The sequence below is a fragment of the Elgaria multicarinata genome, chromosome 18, assembly GCF_023053635.1.
Source record: "Elgaria multicarinata webbii isolate HBS135686 ecotype San Diego chromosome 18, rElgMul1.1.pri, whole genome shotgun sequence".
NCBI lineage: Eukaryota > Metazoa > Chordata > Lepidosauria > Squamata > Anguidae > Elgaria > Elgaria multicarinata.
This window is the reverse complement of record NC_086188.1, coordinates 22,667,236-22,687,738: the sequence shown is the minus strand read 5'-3', so window position 1 is coordinate 22,687,738 and position 20,503 is coordinate 22,667,236. Positions and strand designations below refer to the sequence as shown.

The 20,503-nt window shown below is 45.8% G+C and overlaps 1 protein-coding gene across 1 annotated transcript in view; it reads left to right on the top strand.

The window, feature by feature from the left end:
* Positions 1–20,503, top strand: part of BCR (BCR activator of RhoGEF and GTPase) — a 139,798-nt gene that overhangs the window by 98,597 nt on the left and 20,698 nt on the right. The window contains exons 12-17 of the mRNA XM_063144376.1: positions 867–942; positions 1,476–1,580; positions 3,493–3,567; positions 5,186–5,283; positions 11,624–11,755; positions 19,785–19,844. Of these exons, the coding sequence (XP_063000446.1) occupies positions 867–942; positions 1,476–1,580; positions 3,493–3,567; positions 5,186–5,283; positions 11,624–11,755; positions 19,785–19,844 (546 nt within the window). The remainder of the gene's footprint in view (positions 1–866; positions 943–1,475; positions 1,581–3,492; positions 3,568–5,185; positions 5,284–11,623; positions 11,756–19,784; positions 19,845–20,503) is intronic.

The window sequence follows — 20,503 nt, the reverse complement described above, 5'->3', positions numbered from 1 at the left end:
TATTTATTGCACTTATATACCACTCCCATAACCAGGGCTCTCTGGGCGGTTTACAGAAATTCTAAAATTAAGATAAAAACGAGTATACAAAATTTAAAATTCTATAACACAGAACATACACACATAAAGCATTAAAAACTGTTAAAAAACTAAACATGTGGGTGATTAAGATGTGCCACCATATGCCTGGGCAAAGAGGAAAGTCTTAAACTGGCGCCGGAAAGATTGCAGCGTTGGCGCCAGGCGAGCCTCGTCAGGGAGATCGTTCCGTAGTCTGGGGGCCACCACGGAAAAGGCCCTGTCCCTCGTTGCCACACTCCGAGCCTCTCTCGGAGTAGGCACCCGGAGGAGGACCTTAGATGTTGAACGTAGTGACCGGGTATATTCACATCGGGAGAGGCGTTCCGTCAGGTATTGTGGTCCCAAGCCGTGTAAGGCTTTATAGGTCAAAACCAGCACCTTGAATTGGGCTCGGAAACATACAGGCAGCCAGTGCAAGTTAGGCGTTGCTTTTGTGCATCAAGACTTTCTAGTCCTCCTTTGCTTGTGAGAATCTGCTTGAGCCAAAGCTTGCAGAGGTATCGTAAGGCTCTGGGCATTGCTTTTTGTGTTCAGGAAAATGTTCTTGTGAACCGCCCAGAGAGCTTTGGCTATTGGGTGATATAGAAATGCAATAAATAAATAAATGAATAACCTGTATTTTAAAAAATGTATACATATATGTTGGCTGTGTCATGACTTTTGTATGTTCCTTTTTTAAATTAACACTTCAGATTGTTTTTGTACATCACCATGATTTTTTAGATAAAACGGTATAAAGTTAAATGAAAGCTCCCTCTCTCCCACTGTCTCTCCTGGTCACTTAGAGCTACACATTCCTCATCTCGTCCGATTATGAACGGGCAGAATGGCGAGAGATCATCCGGGAGCAGCAGAAGAAATGTACGTACCCCTCGCTCACGGCTCTGGGGCCAGTTCTTCTGCGTTCCTATGGCTAAACATGCCCTTTGTCTCTGTGTGGGCGGCTGAATGTGTGAAAGCTGCTCTCAGCCAGAGTCCATGCCAGAAAGAGGTGTGTCTGCTTGGATCAGCACTTTCCCCAACCCCGAGATGCAGGTGGCATCATCTCCGGATTCTGTGCAGTGGTAGATCACCCATCAGGTCTCCCTGGTCCTGCCATCAGGGACCGTGCTGAGAGAAGTCTTCAAGTGTGAGAAGAGGCTTCTCCGCATGGCACGTTGTTTGGGCAGACGTGGCCAATCGCGCAAAGCAGGCACCGCCGGAGTATTCTGTTCCCACAGTCCTTGCAGAGGAAGCCATGTAGCGATCTCTGCGGCACTAATTTCCAAGCAGAGAGGCGAAGGGCGCCTGGCCCACACCTCCCCTTGCAGCTCTTTCTTTCCCCAAGTTTGCAGAAGTACAAAGACTGCCTCTGCCACCGCTTGGAAAAGCCATTCTTCTCCTCTGCATTGCAGGCTTCAAAAGCTTCTCCCTGACATCAGTGGAGCTCCAGATGCTGACCAATTCCTGTGTGAAACTCCAGACTGTGCATCACATCCCCCTCACAATAAACAAAGAAGGTAAGGCGTTAGGACCAGACCACTTCCTCTGCCATTGCCCTTAGGTTCGGTATAAGGACAGCACTTGGAGTGTGAGTTTTCATGTGGCCACTGATGGTCGATGGTCACTCTTGCCGGGCATTGGGTCTTCACAGCACAAAGGTGTTTCTAGGCACGGGGCGCTCTCTGTCCCTGTTGTTTGTGCATAAAGAGGAGTGGTTCATTGCATTGCCATCTTCCCCACTGAGCAAGAGTGGGAATGAAGTGTTGGTGTGCCAGATGTAGTCTTGGAGCTTTGGAGGAAGTGCAAAGTCTGCTCAGGTCAGATTGCTGTTGGAGATTCTGCCTCAAGAGTTTTATTCTCAAGCTGGAGAACGTACCGAGCTTGCCTTACGCAGGGTACAATTTGGGGGCCTGGTGGCAGGGACGTCGGCGAGCAGGAAATGCCCTCTCCCAGTGTGGTGGGACTGGTGGCTCTAGGTGTGTTTCTTCCCGCTCACCTCACCCCAAACCGCTGTGGTCTTGTACAGCTGCCCTAGAGGAAGGGCAGACTGCTGGGCTTGGGGCCAGCTGGGGAGGGAGCTGCCCACCGCACACCACCCAGGCTTGAGGGATGCGGGGCAAAGCCCCTACGGGGGGGGGAGGCTGCTATCCTGGGCAGCCCCCTCCTTTGCTCTTAAGCTTTTGTTGAGCAGCAAGACCACTCTGCTTGCTCCCTCCCTGCTGTTGCCCCGTGGTTCTCCCCCCCTTTTTTCACCATGGCATGGATCTTGTGTGGGGCTGAGCTGGGCTCTGTGCCCTCCCCGGGCTGGCAAAGCAGCACAGGGGGCAGCTGCTGGAGGCGCACACGGGAAAGCAAAGCGTTGCACTGTCCGACTCCAAGGCTGTAGTCACCCGCCCTTAGTGGCAGCCAGGTCAACGAATCAGATGCCACTTTGGGGAGGGGGGGGGGAGGCACGGCCTATGAAAGCACCAGAGCTGCAAGGGGATGGGCAAAGGGTTCAGTGGAGCCTGATTTGCTGGATTTGCTGCCAGTCTCGCCTTACTTAAAGTAAAATAGTATGCAGCTGCCATGTTGGCCCTTGTTGCACAACTCTGCTCTGCTGCTGCCCAAATGTCCCCAGCAATTTGTGGTGCCTCTGGGTTGCCCCTGGCTGCAGGGCCTCAGACCTCTGGCAGCAACAGTGTTTGGGATGGGGTGGGGGGAATTGGGAGTGAGAGCACTAAGTTTAGTGACTCAGTTAAGCCTCTCTCTCTCTCTCTCTCTCTCTCTCTCTCTCTCTCTCTCTCTCTCTCTCTCTCTCTCTCACACACACACACACACACACACACACACTCACACACACACACACACAGCCTGACTCCCTCAGCGTTGTGTGCCTCCTGAAGAGCAGTGAGTGTGCTCAGTCCGCATGGGCCGGGCCTTCCTCACTCGTGCTTGCGGGTCTGTGTCTTTGTCTGTCTGTATTCTGTGTGCCTGAAGAGGCCCCTCCATCTGCAGGAACCACTGCTTGACTTGTGGGTGGTCCCACTGCATTCTTTTCCTTAGGAGGGAAATATGGGATGTTTCTATCTAACGCACCGAGATTGCAGTGATAAAAGTCATCATCCAGTTCTCTCCACACAAATGGGACATCCAAAATAAACCTTAGATTCATTTACTCTCTGGATTTTGGGAGTGATGCTGACAAATTTGTTGTATTTGGAACTATAAAGGCCTAACATTATGAGACTAAATCTTTGGAGATCTTATCCCAAACCACAATCATATGTGTGTGAGGTTGTCAGATTTTGGCCTACAAGCTTTATACACACTCACACACCCCACCCATAACGCTGGAATTTATGCTATGTTAACAGATTTTGGGAGATTCCATCTGTTCACTGCTGAATCCTCAGAGCTAGTCTCACCTTTGTATGTTTTTGAACACAGATGATGAATCACCTGGTCTCTATGGATTCCTGAATGTCATTGTCCATTCAGCCACTGGCTTCAAGCAGAGCTCAAGTGAGTTGTAATTGCACGACAGGTGTGTGTGTGACTGCAAAGGGCTGGAATAACTAATGTGCTAAGTATGACATAGGGTCCTGGTTAGCAACTAGATTTGCACCAAATGAAAGTCATCCCCCTTTCTTCAAGCCAAACTCTGGTTGTCCACAGAGGGGCACTAGCGTTGCTGCCTTAGCATGGCCTTCTTTGTGACAGGAGAGAGAGACCAGGGGCACGTCTACACGAAGGGTTTCCCCTGGAGTGGCTTCGCAATAGCAGCATGTCGTCTACATGACACAGCCGCCATTGCGAAGCCAACCAGGGGCAAACCCCAGAAACTCTGCTGAAAAAAAGTTGGGCACTTACCCCAACTTTTTGTGCAGTGGAGGCTTGTCACAGCCCATGGTGTCCCCTGATTGGTCACCATGGGCTGGACAGGGAAGTGTCGTGTTTCTCAGAAAACTCCTGCTTTCGATGGGACAAGGCCCGCTAGGTAATCTGCAAAGCTTCTATTAAGCAACAAACATCTCTTCCACCTGAAGAGAGTCTAATCTTTTGGAAACTTCCCCCTAGGCAAAACTATGCACACTAAGCGAGACAATTGTCCGATCAAGGAGAATAGGAAGCCTTTTCCCAAACACCTGTAACTTCAAAGAGCCTGGTGTGGAGGCAGATTCTGGCACAATCTTAGGCCACAGCTAGACCTAAGATTTATCCTGGGATCATCCAGGGTTCACCCCTGCCTGAGCACTGAATCCCCTGTGTGTCACCTAGATGAACAGGTTTGACCCCTGGACGATCCAGGGATAAACCTTAGGTCTAGCTATGGCCTTAGTCGGACTGACTTTCTTACGCCTTCCTTCCGCTCCATGCGTTTCAGCTTCCGGCGGACCCTAGCATCAGCTAGCTTGTCGGGGCATTCTCCTCTGGAAGAAAGCTCACTTCCCACTCAGTGTGTAGGATTTGGCCTTGAGGAGATAAGCTCTGGAGAGGGCTGACTCCCAGCTGGTGAATCGCCTATGAGAGCTTTCTTCCCCACTGGTACAGGCTGGCTGGTGTCTGGCGCTGCCGCCTCTAATTCCGAATCTGATTCTGATTGATTACCTGAAACACCTCCCAAAACAAGGGCAGTAGGGTTAGACATGACAGGAGGGGGGTGGACTTCAGGAGCTCAGGAGAGCCCTGTGCCCCATGGAAAATAATAAAAAGGGGGGGGGAGAGGAACGGGGCCCATTCCTCCCCCCTTTTTGTTATTATCTGTATTGGGGGAGGGAGGAACAGGGAGCCAGTGGGAGGTCAGAGGGAGGAGAGGTTGTTAGGCACCAGGTGTCCCTCTCCTTGTCCTTCTGACTGCCCCTGCCTGCCTTGTTCCTGCTCCCTCATTCCTTTCCCCCTCAGCGCTAAGGGGGATGCCAGGAAGGGGGATGCCAGGAAGGGACGCCTCGCCAGGAGCCAGTGACAACAGCAAAGTCCTGGCATCATCTGCCCATAATGCCTGGTCCCAGTTCAAAATGTAAGTCACCATTGCAAAGAGGGCCAGCAGTAATCCTCTGAGTTTGAATCTGCATTCTGTGCGTCAGTGAGAGATGCTGGTGACCCTAACTGAGTGATTGCTTCTTTGTCCTCCTGTTCCTAGATCTGTACTGCACCTTAGAAGTGGATTCCTTTGGGTACTTTGTGAACAAGGCAAAAACTAGAGTTTATCGAGACACAGCAGAGCCCAACTGGAATGAGGTAAGCTGAAACAGTGTTTCCTTTATGCACAAGTTGCAAACAGGGTCTTTCAGAAGTATTTCTGAAAAGTTAAAATGCCTTCTCCTTGTCTAGGGTTTTCTTGATTCCTGTAGGGGTGTGTGTGTGTGTGTGTGTGTGTGTGTGTGTGTGTGTCTGTATGTCTGCTAATAGAGCAAAGTCTTCAACAGCAGATGAATTTCATCTTACCAGAGCAGTCTATGCAGCAGTGGTTACAACAAGCCATCCCATCTGAAAACTTGTCAGAACCAAATTCAGTTCCCTGATTTTGGGGTCAACGTGGCAGTATTATTGACCCCTCCCAATCTTTTCAAGGAGGCTAGCCCGGGAGACCTTCCTGGTGGATTGTGCCCTTTGTTAATTGTATGGGTTGAGGAAAAGAGCATTCACTTTTGGATTTCCCATCTATAGACAGGAGAATCTTTTGATCATAGAATCATACTATAGTAGAGTTGTAAGGAGCCTCTAAGGCCATCAAGTCCAACCCCCTGCTCAATGCATGAATCCACCTTAAAGCATCCCTGACAGATGGCTCTCCAGCTGCCTCTCTTGAACACCTCAGCTGCTTCTCTTGAACACCCACCACCTCCCTAGGTAACTGGTTCCATTGTCGTACTGCTCTAACTGTCAGGAAGTTTTTCCTGATGTCCAGCCAGAATCTGGCTTCTTGTAACTTGAGCCCATTATTCCGTGTCCTGCACTCTGGGATGATCGAGAAGAGATCCTGGTTCTCCTCTGTGTGACAACCTTTTAAATGTTTGAAGAGTACTATCCTGTCTCCCCTCAATCTTCTCTTCTCCAGGCTAAACAGGCCCAGTTCTTTCAGTCTCTCTTCATAGGGCTTTGTTTCCAGACCCCTGATCATCCTTGTTGCCCTCCTCTGAACAAGCTCCAGCTTGTCTGTATCCTTCTTGAAGTGGACTGTGGGAATGCTGTAGACATAATATATCTTGACTTCAGCAAAGCTTTTAACAAAGTGCCCCATGATATTCTGATTAACAAACTAGCTATAAGTGGGCTAGATGGAACAACTATTAGGTGGATCCACAGTTGGCTACAGAATCAGACTCAAAGAGTACTTATCAATGGAACCTTCTCAAACTGGGGAGAGGCAACGAGTGGGGTGCCGCAGGGCTCAGTCCTGGGCCCAGTGCTCTTCAACATTTTTATTAATGATTTGGACGAGGAGGTGCAGGGAACGCTGATCAGATTTGCAGATGACACAAAATTGGGTGGGATAGCTAACACCCCGGAAGACAGAAACAAACTTCAAAGTGATCTTGACAGGCTGGAGCTCTGGGCTGAAAACAACAGAATGAAATTAAATAGAGATAAATGCCAAGTTCTACATTTAGGGAATAGAAACCAAATGCACAGTTACAAGATGGGGGACACTTGGCTTAGCAATACTACAAGCAAGAAGGGTCTTAGAATTATAGACACAAGCTGAGTATGAGCCAACCATGTGATGTGACTGCAAAAAACCAAATGCTATTTTGGGATGTATAGTATAGCTTCTAAATCGCGCAAGGTACTTGTTCCCCTCTGTTCGGAACTGATTAGGCCTAATCTTGTGTATTGTGTCCTCTGTGTGACAACCTTCCAAGTATTTTATTTATTTATTTATTAAATTTATATACCGCCCCATAGCCGAAGCTCTCCTCTCAATCTTATCTTCTCCAGGCTAAACATGCCCAGTTCTTTCTCCACATAGGGCTTTGTTTCCTGATCATCCACTTTGCTCTCCTCTGAACACGCTTCAGCTTGTCTGCATCATTTCTGAAGTGTGGTGCCTGGAACTGGACACAATACACACGATGAGGCCTAACCAGTTCCGAACAGAGGGGAACCAGTACCTTATATGGGTGTGTGTTATAAGAAAAAATATTTTTTTTGTTAGGAACCTCCCCTGCCGAACTCACCTTGACAAACTCCTGTTTGCTCTCTCTGGGAGCTTGCTTCCTTATGTACCTTCTAGTCCAGCTGGGGCAGCTTCCTCTGCTCTGCTCTGCTCAGCTAGGAGTCAGGAAACAGAGGGTAGGTTCAGATAACACAATAACCAGCGGTGGTTTAAGTAGTCAACCATCAGTTGAATGGTCAACGGTTAGTTATTGTGTTGTCTGCTGGGCAAAACCCACCCCACACTTGACTATTTCTCCAAAATAACCAACTGAGATAACCAACGCTCTGCAGAGTTGACTATCTGCACAATCATTGGTTAACATGTTGTCTGTCGGGCTCAGTGGACTATTTTGCAAGGTTGAGTAGACTATTTCAGCTGGCTACAGAGTTCCAGGGGAAGAGTGGCTAAAACTGCACTGGCCACTCTGCTACAGCCAGCACAACTCACAGAGGCTAATGGGATAGCACTGGGAACACTGAGGGAGGACAAGGAGAGAGGCGGGGGCTGTGTCAGTCAAAGAGTGGGTTGACTATTAGTCCACTCAGCGCCAGCCCCAACCACTCCACAGTTGTGTAGGAACATGAGGGGAGTGCCCGCAAAATAACCAACTGTAAATTGATTATTAATCCACCACTGACTAAAGTGTTGCCTGAACGTAGCCAGAATGAAACTCCCACTCAGCTACTGAGAGCCATTAGGCCAAGGACCCTTCCAGCCCAGCAGCAGCTCTCGGGACACACCCCTTGAATCACAGCTCTGAAGCGCACAGGGTTGCCGTGTTTTCCAAGAACTCCTGCCTTATTGGGAGACAATAAAGAGGCCTGCCAAGTAATCCTCAAAGCTTTATTCAAGCAATAAACATCTCTTCATACCTGAAGAGAGTCTAATCTCTAGGAACTTTCCTCTAGGCAAAACTATGCAAACTAAGAGAGACAATTGTCCTTTCAAGAAGAAGAACGGAAAGCCTTTTCCCAAAATGCTTTAACTTCATGGAGACTGGTTCTGATGCAGCTTCTGACAAGATGCTAGTCAGGCTGACTTTCTCTCACCTTCTTTTAGCTCCGTCCATTTTAGTCTGCGGTGTACTCTCGGATCGGCTAGCCTCTCGAAAGAATACTGATTTCCCACTGACTGTGTTGTTTACCCTTGAGGAGCTAAGCTCTGGAGAAGGTTCATTCCCAGCTGGTGAAGAGCCCATGAGAGCCGCCTCTCCCACTGTAGTATAGGCGGGTATGTTTCTGGCTTCAGAATCTGATTCTGATTGATTGCCTGAAACTCCTTCCCCCCAACCTAAGGGGAGCAGGGCTAGACATGAAAATGGCGAGCACATGGCGACTTTGAACAGGCAGTCTCCTGGATTTACTCGAAGCCTCCCTCCTCTTTGCCTTGGTCTCCTCTTCTACTACACTCCCCCTGACAAACTCCTGTTTGCTCTCCCTGTTTGCTCGCTCTGATCACTCACTCTCTGGGAGCTTCCTTCCTTAGGTACCTTCCAGTCCAGCTGGGGCAGCTTCTTCTTCTCTGCTCAGCTAGGAGTCAGGAAACAGATCTAAATCTCTCTCTGAAAATTCAGTCAGAGTTCATAGTGACATCTAGAAACAAAGGTACTTCTTGCAAAACTGAAGGCTAATGCTGTGGCTTGTTTGCTCAGGCTGCATCCCCAAGACTTGCTTGTGGGTGACAACAACAATAATAATAATAATTCTTACCCGCCTCTCCCTTTGGATCGAGGCGGGGAACAACATTAGTGCAGGAATCAACACATTTTTAAAAAATTCTTGATTTTACATTAATCTGGGTAGGCCTGCCGGAAAAGGCTAGTCTTCAAAGCTGCCTTAAAATCACAGAGTGAGTTAATATTACAAATCTCCTCTGGCAGGCCGTTCCATAATCCAGGGGCGACAGAAGAAAAGGTCCTCTGGGAAACTGATGTCAGCCTAGTCTTGGCTGACTGAAGTAAGTTCTCCCCAGAGGACCTGAGTGTGTGGGGCGGACTGTATGGGAGAAGGCGATCCCATAGGTAACTTGGACCCAAACCATTTAGGGCTTTAAAGGTAATGACCAACACTTTGTACTTCGCCCAGAAACTAATCGGCAGCCAGTGGAGTGATTTTAATGTTGGGGTAATATGCTCACCCCTAGATGTACCAACCTGGCTGCCATATTTTGAACTAGGTGGCAAGAATATACGGAAGATCTGTACAGGAAGGATAATAATATTGGGGATAGCTCAGACGGTGTGGTCAGTGAGTTAGAGCCAGACATCCTGAAGAGTGAGGTTGAATGGGCCTTAAGAAGCATTGCTAATAACAAGGCAGCAGGAGACGACGGTATCCCAGCTGAACTGTTTAAAATCTTGCAAGATGATGCTGTCAAGGTGATGCATGCCATATGCCAGCAAATTTGGAAAACACAAGAATGGCCATCAGACTGGAAAAAATAAACTTATATCCTCATACCTAAAAAGGGAAACACTAAAGAATGTTCCAACTATCGGACAGTGGCACTTATTTCACATGCCAGCAAGGTAATGCTCAAGATCCTGCAAGGTAGACTCCAGCAATTCATGGAGCGAGAATTGCCAGATGTACAAGCTGGGTTTAGAAAAGGCAGAGGAACTAGAGACCAAATTGCCAATATCCGCTGGATAATGGAGAAAGCCAGGGAGTTCCAGAAAAACATCTATTTCTGTTTTATTGACTATTCTAAAGCCTTTGACTGTGTGGATCATAACAAACTGTGGCAAGTTCTTGGTGGTATGGGGATACCAAGTCATCTTGTCTGCCTCCTGAGGAATCTGTATAACGAACAAGTAGCAACGGTAAGAACAGACCACGGAACAACAGACTGGTTTAAGATTGGGAAAGGAGTACGGCAGGGTTGTATACTCTCACCTTACCTATTCAACTTGCATGCAGAACACATCATGTGATGTGCTGGGCTTGACGAATCCAAGGCTGGAGTTAAAATCGCAGGAAGAAACATTAACAATCTCAGATATGCAGATGACACCACTTTGATGGCTGAAAGCGAGGAGGAGCTGAGGAGCCTTATGACAAAGGTGAAAGAAGAAAGTGCAAAAGCTGGGTTGCAGTTAAACCTCAAAAAAACCAAGATTATGGCAACCAGCTTGATTGATAACTGGCAAATAGAGGGAGAAAACGTGGAGGCAGTGACAGACTTTGTATTTCTGGAGATTACTGCAGACGCTGACTGCAGCCAGGAAATCAGAAGACGTTTACTTCTTGGTAGGAGAGCAATGACAAATCTTGATAAAATAGTTAAGAGCTGAGACACCACACTGACAACAAAGGTCCGCATCGTTAAAGCAATGGTATTCCCCGTAGTAACCTATGGCTGCGAGAGCTGGACCATAAGGAAAGCTGAGCGAAGGAAGATAGATGCTTTTGAACTGTGGTGTTGGAGGAAAATCCTGAGAGTGCCTTGGACTGCAAGAAGATCAAACCAGTCCATACTCCAGGAAATAAAGCCAGACTGCTCACTTGAGGGAATGGCATTAAAGGCAAAACTGAAGTACTTTGGCCACATAATGAGAAGACAGGATACCCTGGAGAAGAGGCTGATGCTAGGGAAAGTGGAAGGCAAAAGGAAGAGGGGCCGACCAAGGGCAAGATGGAGGGACGATATTCTGGAGGTGACAGACTTGACCTTGGGGGAGCTGGGGGTGGCGACGGCCGACAGAAAGCTCTGGCGTGGGCTGGTCCATGAAGTCACGAAGAGTCGGAAGCGACTGAACAAATAAACAACAACAACGTTTCTGAACTAGGTACAATGGTAGCCCTATGTAGAGCGCATTGCAGAAGTTAAACCTTGAGGTTACCAGCATGTGCACGACCGTCTTTAGGTCTTCGAACTCTAGGAAGGGGCGCAGCTGATAGTAGGCACTCCTGGCCGTCGCATCTATCTGGGCTGTCATTTGGAGCGACGGAGCAATGAACTGTGGATCTAAGCAGCAAGGCCTCCAAAGAGCCCTTCTGCTTTCTGTGGCTCCTGCAGGCCTCAGTGTTCTGTCACGGGTCCATATTTAGAAACCTGTTCTGGATAGTTTAGCTCACGAACATTTTGTAAGGAAATGCCTTGAATGTTTTCTTGGTAGAACGGCAGGCTACGAATCAAATGAAATGAATACATAAATGTGTGTTGAAGCTGCAGTATCTTTGCTGGTGAATGTATCTCCCTCTGGCAGGGACAAGGTGTGTCATCCTAAGCTGACTGAGTCCTGCTAGGGAAGGGTACAGCCCATCACTTGGGTATCACCCCCACAGAGACTGCAAATAGGAAGAACTTTGGTTAGGTACAAGCATGGTTTCCATTGAGCGGAAGAGGTTTGTCTGCATCCCTCTGTTGGATGTCTGTTCTGTCTCTTCCATTACCTCTGCTGCTGTTTTCCTTCTGCAGGAATTTGAGATAGAACTGGAGGGCTCGCAGACCCTGCGGATCTTGTGCTATGAGAAATGCTACAACAAAACCAAGCTCGCCAAAGAAGATGGAGAGACCACAGACCGAATTATGGGCAAAGGCCAAATCCAGGTGAGCTGTTGCCATCCAGTCTCTTAAAAAGGCAAGCTGGAAGTATTGGATTAGCGCACGGGTGGAGAACTGGCAGCCTTTTTGCCAGATCTGGCCCACAGGAATCTGCATCTGGCCCCCAGCACCCCCCCCCCACCAGGAGTTAAGCTTTTTAAAAAACCTCCATTAGTGCCAATGAAAGTTTTTTAAAAGTTTAATTGCTGTGCACCACAGCTCCCCAAACAGTCTCCCCATATAGCAATTTGTATTTTAAAAAAGCTGCTGTTGGCACTGATGGAGTGGTGTGTGTGTTTTTTAAAAAAAATAAGCGTTAAGTGTTGCATAAGAGAAGGGGTGTGATTGCAGGGTGGGAGACGAAGGGGGAATCGTTGTCCTCCCTCTCCACATGCTGTGACACCCCCTGAAAACCACCCAGTGGTACTGTAAGGCTTTGAAAGAAGCTCTCACTGGAGCGAATAGTTGTGCTGTTATTCTTACACCGAGGAAGGGCTGAGGGGAGTGGGGAGGCAGCGAGGGGAGGAAGAGGGAGGGAGAACAGAAGTGTGCATAGGAGGGAGGGGAGGAGGGAGGAGTGGGTCTAGCCACTCCCACGGCTAGCATGTGGCTCCCAATCGTCTTCACCCGAGGGAGTGCTCTTCTTGGCGTTCCCACCTCTGGTCTGGAGCAGGGATGGGGAGCCTCCCGCCTTCCGGCCAAAAGGAGCCCACGGAGGTTCCCTGCCCATCCCTCACCAGCTTCTTCGCCATGTTCCAGCCTCCCACTTCTCCTGGCAGGGAAAAGCTCCTTTCTCATACAAAACAAGAACTTTTCCCTGTAGGAGAAAGAGGGCAAGCCGTGTGGAGAAAGTTGCTGGTTGACGCAGTCTTGCTTACTTCTGAAGTTTGTACTGCCTTACTTTTGAGTAGGCATAGCATCAGGAAGGATCACATCGTGGCCGTGACCACTCTGCCTCTGGCCATGCCCACTTTCCCTTTGGGCTCCACCCACAGATGGAGTGCAGCCCCCAAGAGCTTTATAAATTAGGGTGACCCTATGAAAAGGAGGACCGGGCTCCTGTATCTTTAAAAGTTGTATTGAAAAGGGAATTCCAGCAGGTGTTATTTGTATATATGGGGAACCTGGTGAAATTCCCTCTTCATCACAGCAGTTAAAGCTGCAGGTGCCCTGCCCTCTCTTAAATCTGGTCACTCTAGTATAGCTCCTGCAGCTTTAACTGTGGTGATGAAGAAGGAATTTCACCAGGTTCTCCGCAAATACAAATGACACCTGCTGAAATTCCCTTTTCTAGGCAACTGTTAAAGATACAGGAGCCCTGTCCTCCTTTTCATAGGGTCATCCTATCTAAATGGAATTTGTCTTTTGGACTGAACAAGGCTCCTACCTTGGTTTAGCACTTCTGATTTCCGCAAGAAATGTGCCCTCCTGCGCATTCTCAAGGAACCTCTGCTATCTCTGTAGAGTAAACTCTGAGATGAGAATGAGTCAAATCTTCTGACAGTCCATGCTTGTGCGGTGAGGACTGAGGGAGAATTTAACTGATACCAAACTTACAGTTTCTGGATCAGTATGTGAACTGGAACACCGCTGCCCTTCAAGTTCTCAGTTCTCTAAACAAAAAACATGTACAAAAAATGGTATATTAGGAGAAATGCACCTCAAAATGCATTTTTAGTGAAATAAACATACCAAAATTTTATATAGGGGAAAGCAGCATTAAAATGCATATATTAGGCAAAAGTGCATACAGAAATACACATATTAAGAGAAATGTATGCAAAAATCCTCAGGAATTTCTGTGCTTTCTTTAAAAAAAAATTTGCAAGCTGTTTTGGAAACAGGATGGAATGAACTGAACGAGAAATTGGGAGAAACCAAAAAGCACAGATTTGCTCCTCCCTGGGGTACTTATCATAGAATCATAGAACAGCAGAGTTGGAAGGGGCCTACAAGGCCATCGAGTCCAACACCCTGCTCAATGCAGGAATCCACCCTAAAGCATCCCTGACAGATGCTTGTCCAGCTGCCTCTTGAAGGCCTCTAGTGTGGGAGAGCCCACAACCTCCCTAGGTAACAGATGCCATTGTCGTACTGCTCTAACAGTCAGGAAGTTTTTCCTGGAGTCCAGCTGGAATCTGGCTTCCTGGAACTGGAGCCCGTTATTCCGTGTCCTGCACTCTGGGAGGATCGAGAAGAGATCCTGGCCCTCCTCTGTGTGACAACCTTTTAAGTATTTGAAGAGTGCTATCAGGTCTTCTCTTCTCCAGGCTAAACATGCCCAGTTCTTTCAGTCTCTCTTCATAGGGCTTTGTTTCTAGACCCCTGATCATCCTGGTTGCCCTCCTCTTCATCGGACTTCGATATTGCCCCAATTTTCTTTGATGGTGGTGGTGGTGCCCCTCCCCAACATCAGAGCCCCCGCTTGGGGGAAACCTGGTTTTACTTCTTTGGAACTGCTGGGAATTGAGCACGACCTCTGAGGTCAGATTTCCCCTTCCTCTGCCAGAGCTAAGAATGAATTATTCTGCCGTAAGCGGCCTGTTGGGTGTAATTAATCCTTGTATTTTTATACTTATTATTGCATGATTGGCAGTCTGGGAGTTGTAGATTGCAAAACCCTTTGTATTATGGTGAAGGCAATGAGCTTTGGTGGCTGAACTGGGCAGGGTGAGCTCGCTCCCCTTCTGGTTTCATGCAGCAGGCTGAATAGGAAGGAAAGCCATTGGCTGAGTCCATGTGCCTGAAAGCACGAAAGGCAGAGATGTAATGTTTCCTTTTCCAATTTCTTTGGAAGATGAGGGTCTCTTTTCATTGTGAGAAACAATGGTTTTGGTTTTTCCCCAGAGACAGAGACTTCCATAGCATTTTTACCTCAGGATTTGTGGGGGTGCAGGGAGGGGTTCCTCAGAATGTAACATTTTAGAAGAATCCCAGTGTTCCATTCATGCTAAAAAATACCCACAACTTATCGTTGCTCTACATTTGTGTATCACTTTCCCTAGCAGCATTTGATGCCTCCGCAAACTGGAATTGGAAAGTGTTTTCTCTTTTATTTGGCACCGGTGGGAGCTTTCTCCACTCTTGAATTGCAGCACAGAACGGCAGTTGGGCGTGTGACTGGGGAAGGAAAGGGACACAGGAAAGAGCCTCTATCATCATGCTAGGATTATTATTATTTTTGATGTAGCTGTAAACTATGCAATTAATATTACCCATAATTAGCCCTCCTAGCCCAGTTTTCAGGTGCTGTAAGACTACTTTTTGTAGCAAAATGGAGGCCTAGAGTCTTTCTTGGTTCTCTGTCGTCTTTTTGTTGCATCAGATGCTGGTTGGTTTATTTTTATTATTTATTTATTTATTTATTTATTTATTTATTTATTTATTTATTACATTTTTATACCGCCCAATAGCTGAAGCTCTCTGGGCGGTTCACAAAAATTAAAACCACAGAAACATCCAACAGGTTAAAAACACAATTTTAGCTGAAATACAAGGCCTACAGCCAGCCCCTTTCGACTGGGAGGAACGGTAATGTCTGTTTTAACTCAGTTCATTTCGTTGTCATGACATCTGGGCACTCCTTTTACCCACTGGATCCAGGCCGGCCTGCTTTGCACTCGGTGGAACAGCTGCCTTTTGTTTGCCCTTCTGGCTGTGCGTCAGCAAGATTGCCTGGCGCTTGTCCTGGAAATGGGCTGGATGTGCACAGACGGTTGCTGTGTTCGTTAGTCCAACTCCTGTATGGTCTCAAGGCTTTTTTCTCTGCTTAGACAACCCAGACAATGGAGGCTGAGAGGTGGAGGCTCAGAGGTTTCCATCTTAAATTTATTTATTTATTTGTATTTTATTTACTAAATTTATATACCGTCCCATAGCCAAAGCTCTCTGGGTGGTTTACAAAAGTTAAAACAGTGAACATTAAAAGTATACAAATTTAAAACCATCAAAAATATAAAAACAGCAGTGTAAAACAGTATCCATTTTAAACAACGACAGTTCTGGGGTCCATTAAAAAACAAACCGCATATGTTGATGTCTGGCTGTTGCTGAAGTCATTTAATTGACCTGCAGAAAATTCTGTGAGTGGTCAGTCACAAGCGTGCTATAAATCACTCGTTTAGAGAAGACTTTTGTGGTTCCACAAGAGTTATCTTAAGACTGCCTGGAGTATGGCCTGATACTGTTACATTACCAATGTCTGCACAAGTAATTATTGGCAACATGTCTTTGGAAATTAAGATGCAATCAATTCTGAAATAGTTTCACTGCTGAGCCAAATAAAAAATCTTTTCCTGGTCTTTCCAGCTCCTCTGAGAATCTGGCAAGACTTTTGAAGTGTCTAGGTTTAAAGGGTTATTGGAAATCCTAGTGGATTTAAATATTGAAGTGCTCCAGTCTAGTTTCTCATTAAATACCTCACTGAAATATCCTCCCATTGTTACCACTCCCTGTGTGAAAGCATTAAGTTTTTATGAGGTCCTTCATGAACAGCAGTTGATTACTACTTGGGGAGCACATGAATGCTAGAGTCTTTGCCCTTCTTTTGCTAGGCCCATTCTCAATGGCTAGAATTATGAAATAATTTATTTTTCCAAGATAGAGGACCCAACTGTTTTTGTTACCTTTTGAAGTCTTTGGCTGAGCTGCCACCATGTTGGCATAGAGTCTTCAATCTCAGGGCGTGCTGGAGTGCTCATCCGGTCTGCCATTGGAAATACGATCACAAGGTACCCCCACCCCCACCCCTTTGCGCCTGACATTTTGAATTGTTGCCTGGGAATCCATGATGGTTCAAGCCCTTTCACAAGGCTGAATTGTACGTGGATTTCACCTTGGGTCAACTGCAATACTTATCATGTGGTGTGAGAGAAGTGAACATATGAACCCACCCAAATACATGGATTGTGTCATTGGTGCACCCTTGCTTTGTCACAAGGAATTTGTATTGTCAAATGTACTCATGCAGCACAGGTGATCTCCACGTAGGTATTACACCTGGGATTTCCAGTGAGTCACACTATAGATAACTAAGCAACTTTGATTCTCTGCTTTCTCATTTGCTACCCACTTTTTGTTTATTTCCACACTGTTTGGCTTCTTCTTCTTCTTCTTCTTCTTCTTCTTCTTCTTCTTCTTCTTCTTCTTCTTCTTCTTCTTAGTATCCTGCCTTTTGCCCAATACTGGGCCTTTTTACATTCTGCCTAGTTGATCATGTAAGCCGCTTACTTGGCCAACTTGGAAAGATAATCCTAATATTACGGAATATAATTAATCTGAACATGTACTTCCTCTTGACTCTTTGTCATGTTTCAAAAGGTTGGCATGCATATGCCACCCTTTTGAGTAAGGAGGAATCGCTTGGAAAAGAGGTTTTGTGTGTGTGGAATACCTGTTGAGAGAGCTCATAAAGACTATTCTGATTTCAAATTGAATTGGGTAGGGCTCTCCCATCGTTAGTTAGAACCAAATTTAGCCTTGAATTGTTGCAGTGTGTATTCTTGGTGCGTGTGTACATACGTATGTATGTATGTGTAGTAACTTGGGCAGCATTTCCATTTATTTATATAGATTTTTTTTCACCAAGATTTTTCATAAGTCTCAGAATGACTTACAATAACACCAGTTTTAGTTAGGGAGCTGGTTGGCGTGCAATGCTGACTCATAGTTTAGCATTATGAGTTGAACTGCAGTGAGCCCCAGGCATGCATAGACCCCTCTTCCCATTGTCTCCTCCATCGTGAGCATTTGGAAGCTTTTACTTTCATGTTATTTGAATCAGTATTTTATTTAGTAAAAAAAATTAAAATAAATAAATAAATATATAAATAAATAATCTGACACTGTAGTTACAACAGATGATTAAAACAAGCCAACTTCAAATCATAGGTTATGTTGCTGGTTTATTTGAACAAACCATAGTTAAGATTAATCATAGTTTAGGGTTTAGCAACATGCTAAACTATGGTTAATCTAAAACAGAAGTGGAAGCTTCCATTCTGCTCAGGGAGGAGTGGGGAGTGTATGATCCCAAAGCTCATAGAAGCTTATCCCCATAATGCTAAAGCATGTGAATTCTCCCAGTATCTGCAATGTAGATTAACTTGGTCTCGTTTGGTGCTTTGTGAGTTGGGCTTACTGTTAACTCTGTGACAGTAATGTTGTGAAGAGCAATCACTGAAATTCGTTTAGGTTTGTTGAGTTCAATATTTCCCCAAAGGAAACCAGACACAAGAAGCAATTTCCTCTTGATTCTGGGAAACCAACAACCTTGATGAAAAATGCTTTTGGGAAGGAAAACAACAAATATTACAGAAGGTTCGTTGGGACTTGGCTGCCCAAACCGGAGTGGGCAGGTCCCCCCAGAAGAATTCTTGTCAAAAAGCTCCTGACAGAGCAAGAGGAACAGGCTTAGAGAGTCAACAGTGAACTTGCCAGACCCTCACACAGCACGGAGAGAGATGTGGGAGCTGCTGCTCACCCACTTCACCACTCAGCGAGTGTTCGAGTATTTATGCCACAGCTGTTCCTGCAGGACTCAGCTGGATTCAACTGGGAAACATACATATGCCAGAGGCACCACTTTGTGGACCCAGTTCTGTAGCAAAGCGTACCAAGGAAAGGTTGGCTTTATTTCCTTTTTTCCACTTCAGTTGTTTGAGCTGCACTGTATGTGAAGGTTGAGGACCTGCTTCCACTTATTGGCAAAGTTGGTGGAGAATTTCAACCAGTGGAGGCAAACACCAAGTTCTCACAAACTACACAAGACTTGGTGAACCTGTGATTTTCATTGAAATTGTCTCAGCCTGGCATGTGAATTTTCTTTGTATGTATGGGGGTGTTGGTGTTGGTTGGTTGGTTGGTGAAAGTATTATCATATATGAGCCTCCCTGCTCTGTGTCAATCTGCAGTCACCTGGTGGCACAGTTCAGAGACAGGTTTGCCACCTCATCAAAGACAGAGAGAGTCTTTGGGAGACATGATAGCACTCTTCAAATACTTAAAAGGTTGTCACACAGAGGAGGGCCAGGATCTCTTCTCGATCCTCCCAGAGTGCAGGACACGGAATAACGGGCTCAAGTTACAGGAAGCCAGATTCAGCAGTACGACAATGGAATCAGTTGCCTGGTGAGGTTGTGGCCTCTCCCACACTAGAGGCCTTCAAGAAGCAGCTGGACAACCATCTGTCAGGGATGCTTTAGGGTGGATTCCTGCATTGAGCAGGGGGTTGGACTCTATGTCCTTGTAGGCCCCTTCCAACTCTGCTATTCTATGATTCTATGAGAGGAGATGACCCAAAATGGATTTGGGAGCAAGCCACAGTGAGGTTGAGGAAGATCAGCAAACCAGACTCTGCTCAAAGTCATCTGCTAGCTTGTTAGGTGGAAGTAGGCACACTGTGCAAAAAATAAATAAATGTTAACTTCAGTGATTAAGATCAATAAGGTACATTTTATATTTGAATGCATTTGCTTAGTTTTGCAGAACTTCTATATTGCTTTTGTGATCCATGTTTTCTTTTTTTAATTTTAAATGCTTTATTTATTTAATAAAAATATACAACATACTGTTATACAACATATTCATTATACACTGTCAATAATTTCAGCTACTCAACAGCAATACCCGGCATAACATACCTATTAACTTCCAAGGATAAATTAAGTAAATTTAGTATAAAATAGAATTTGAAAACATCCAAAAATGAATTAAATGTAAACTGAACTAAATATATTAGATAGTACATATCTCTCAAGCAATGTTTTATTATATAGTAAAACAAGAATATATATTAATTTGATCCTTGTTTTCAAACATCTATATTTCTTCTTTTCCACATGGAAAAGGGTGATAGAGGAAAATCAAAGTTAATGAAGTTTTTGTTTTGAGAACTCTTGAGGGCTATAAACTTGGTTTCTTGTTTTATAAGGAAAGCTGGTAAGATTCTCCAGATACCCTTAATCCATGCTAATTAGATGTGATTGACTAATTCATGTAATGCAAGCTAACCCTCTGACAATTTTACATTTTTCAGCTGGATCCCCAGGCATTGCAAGATAAAGACTGGCAACGCACAGTCATCTTGATGAATGGAGTAAGTACCAATAATTCAGTCTGGCTGCCGCTGACTGCTCCTTTCTTATTTGCTTTTTGTGTTTGTGTTCCTTGTCACCAACCACCAGTTTTCAATGTTTGTTCTTCCTTAAACATGGAACAATAACTGCACACATCTGTAAATGTCCAATGATGATATAACATACAGGTCAAATGTCTTGCCAGACCTGTGAACTGCTGGGGAGCCAGCTTCATAGATCATAGATTTTGCAGGAGCCATTTGCAGGTATAGATCGCAAAGGGCGGCCATCCAGGAACAACTTGTGTGAGTTCCCTGCGCTTCCCATGGTTGGATGGAGCTGTTGTCTTTGCATCTTCCCCACAAGTTAAGTGCCTTCACACCTCCTGGGTGGGAGAGATGTCAGAGCTGTTTTTCCAGCGCAATCGTGTTGCATTGCAGAGGACCAGGAAGCACGCAGAATATGCATGGCAACAGAACCCCATAGCCACCTTGATACCCATGCAAACTTATATTCATTGTTTTTTTCCTTATGCCTCTTTATTAGTTATTTACTTATTTCACTTGTAACCTGCCTTTTAACCAAAAAATGGCACTCAAGGCACTAATAAAACTTGATAAAACCAATAAGTAAATATAGTAAAACACAACTAAAAATACAACAACGGAGTAAAAACGGC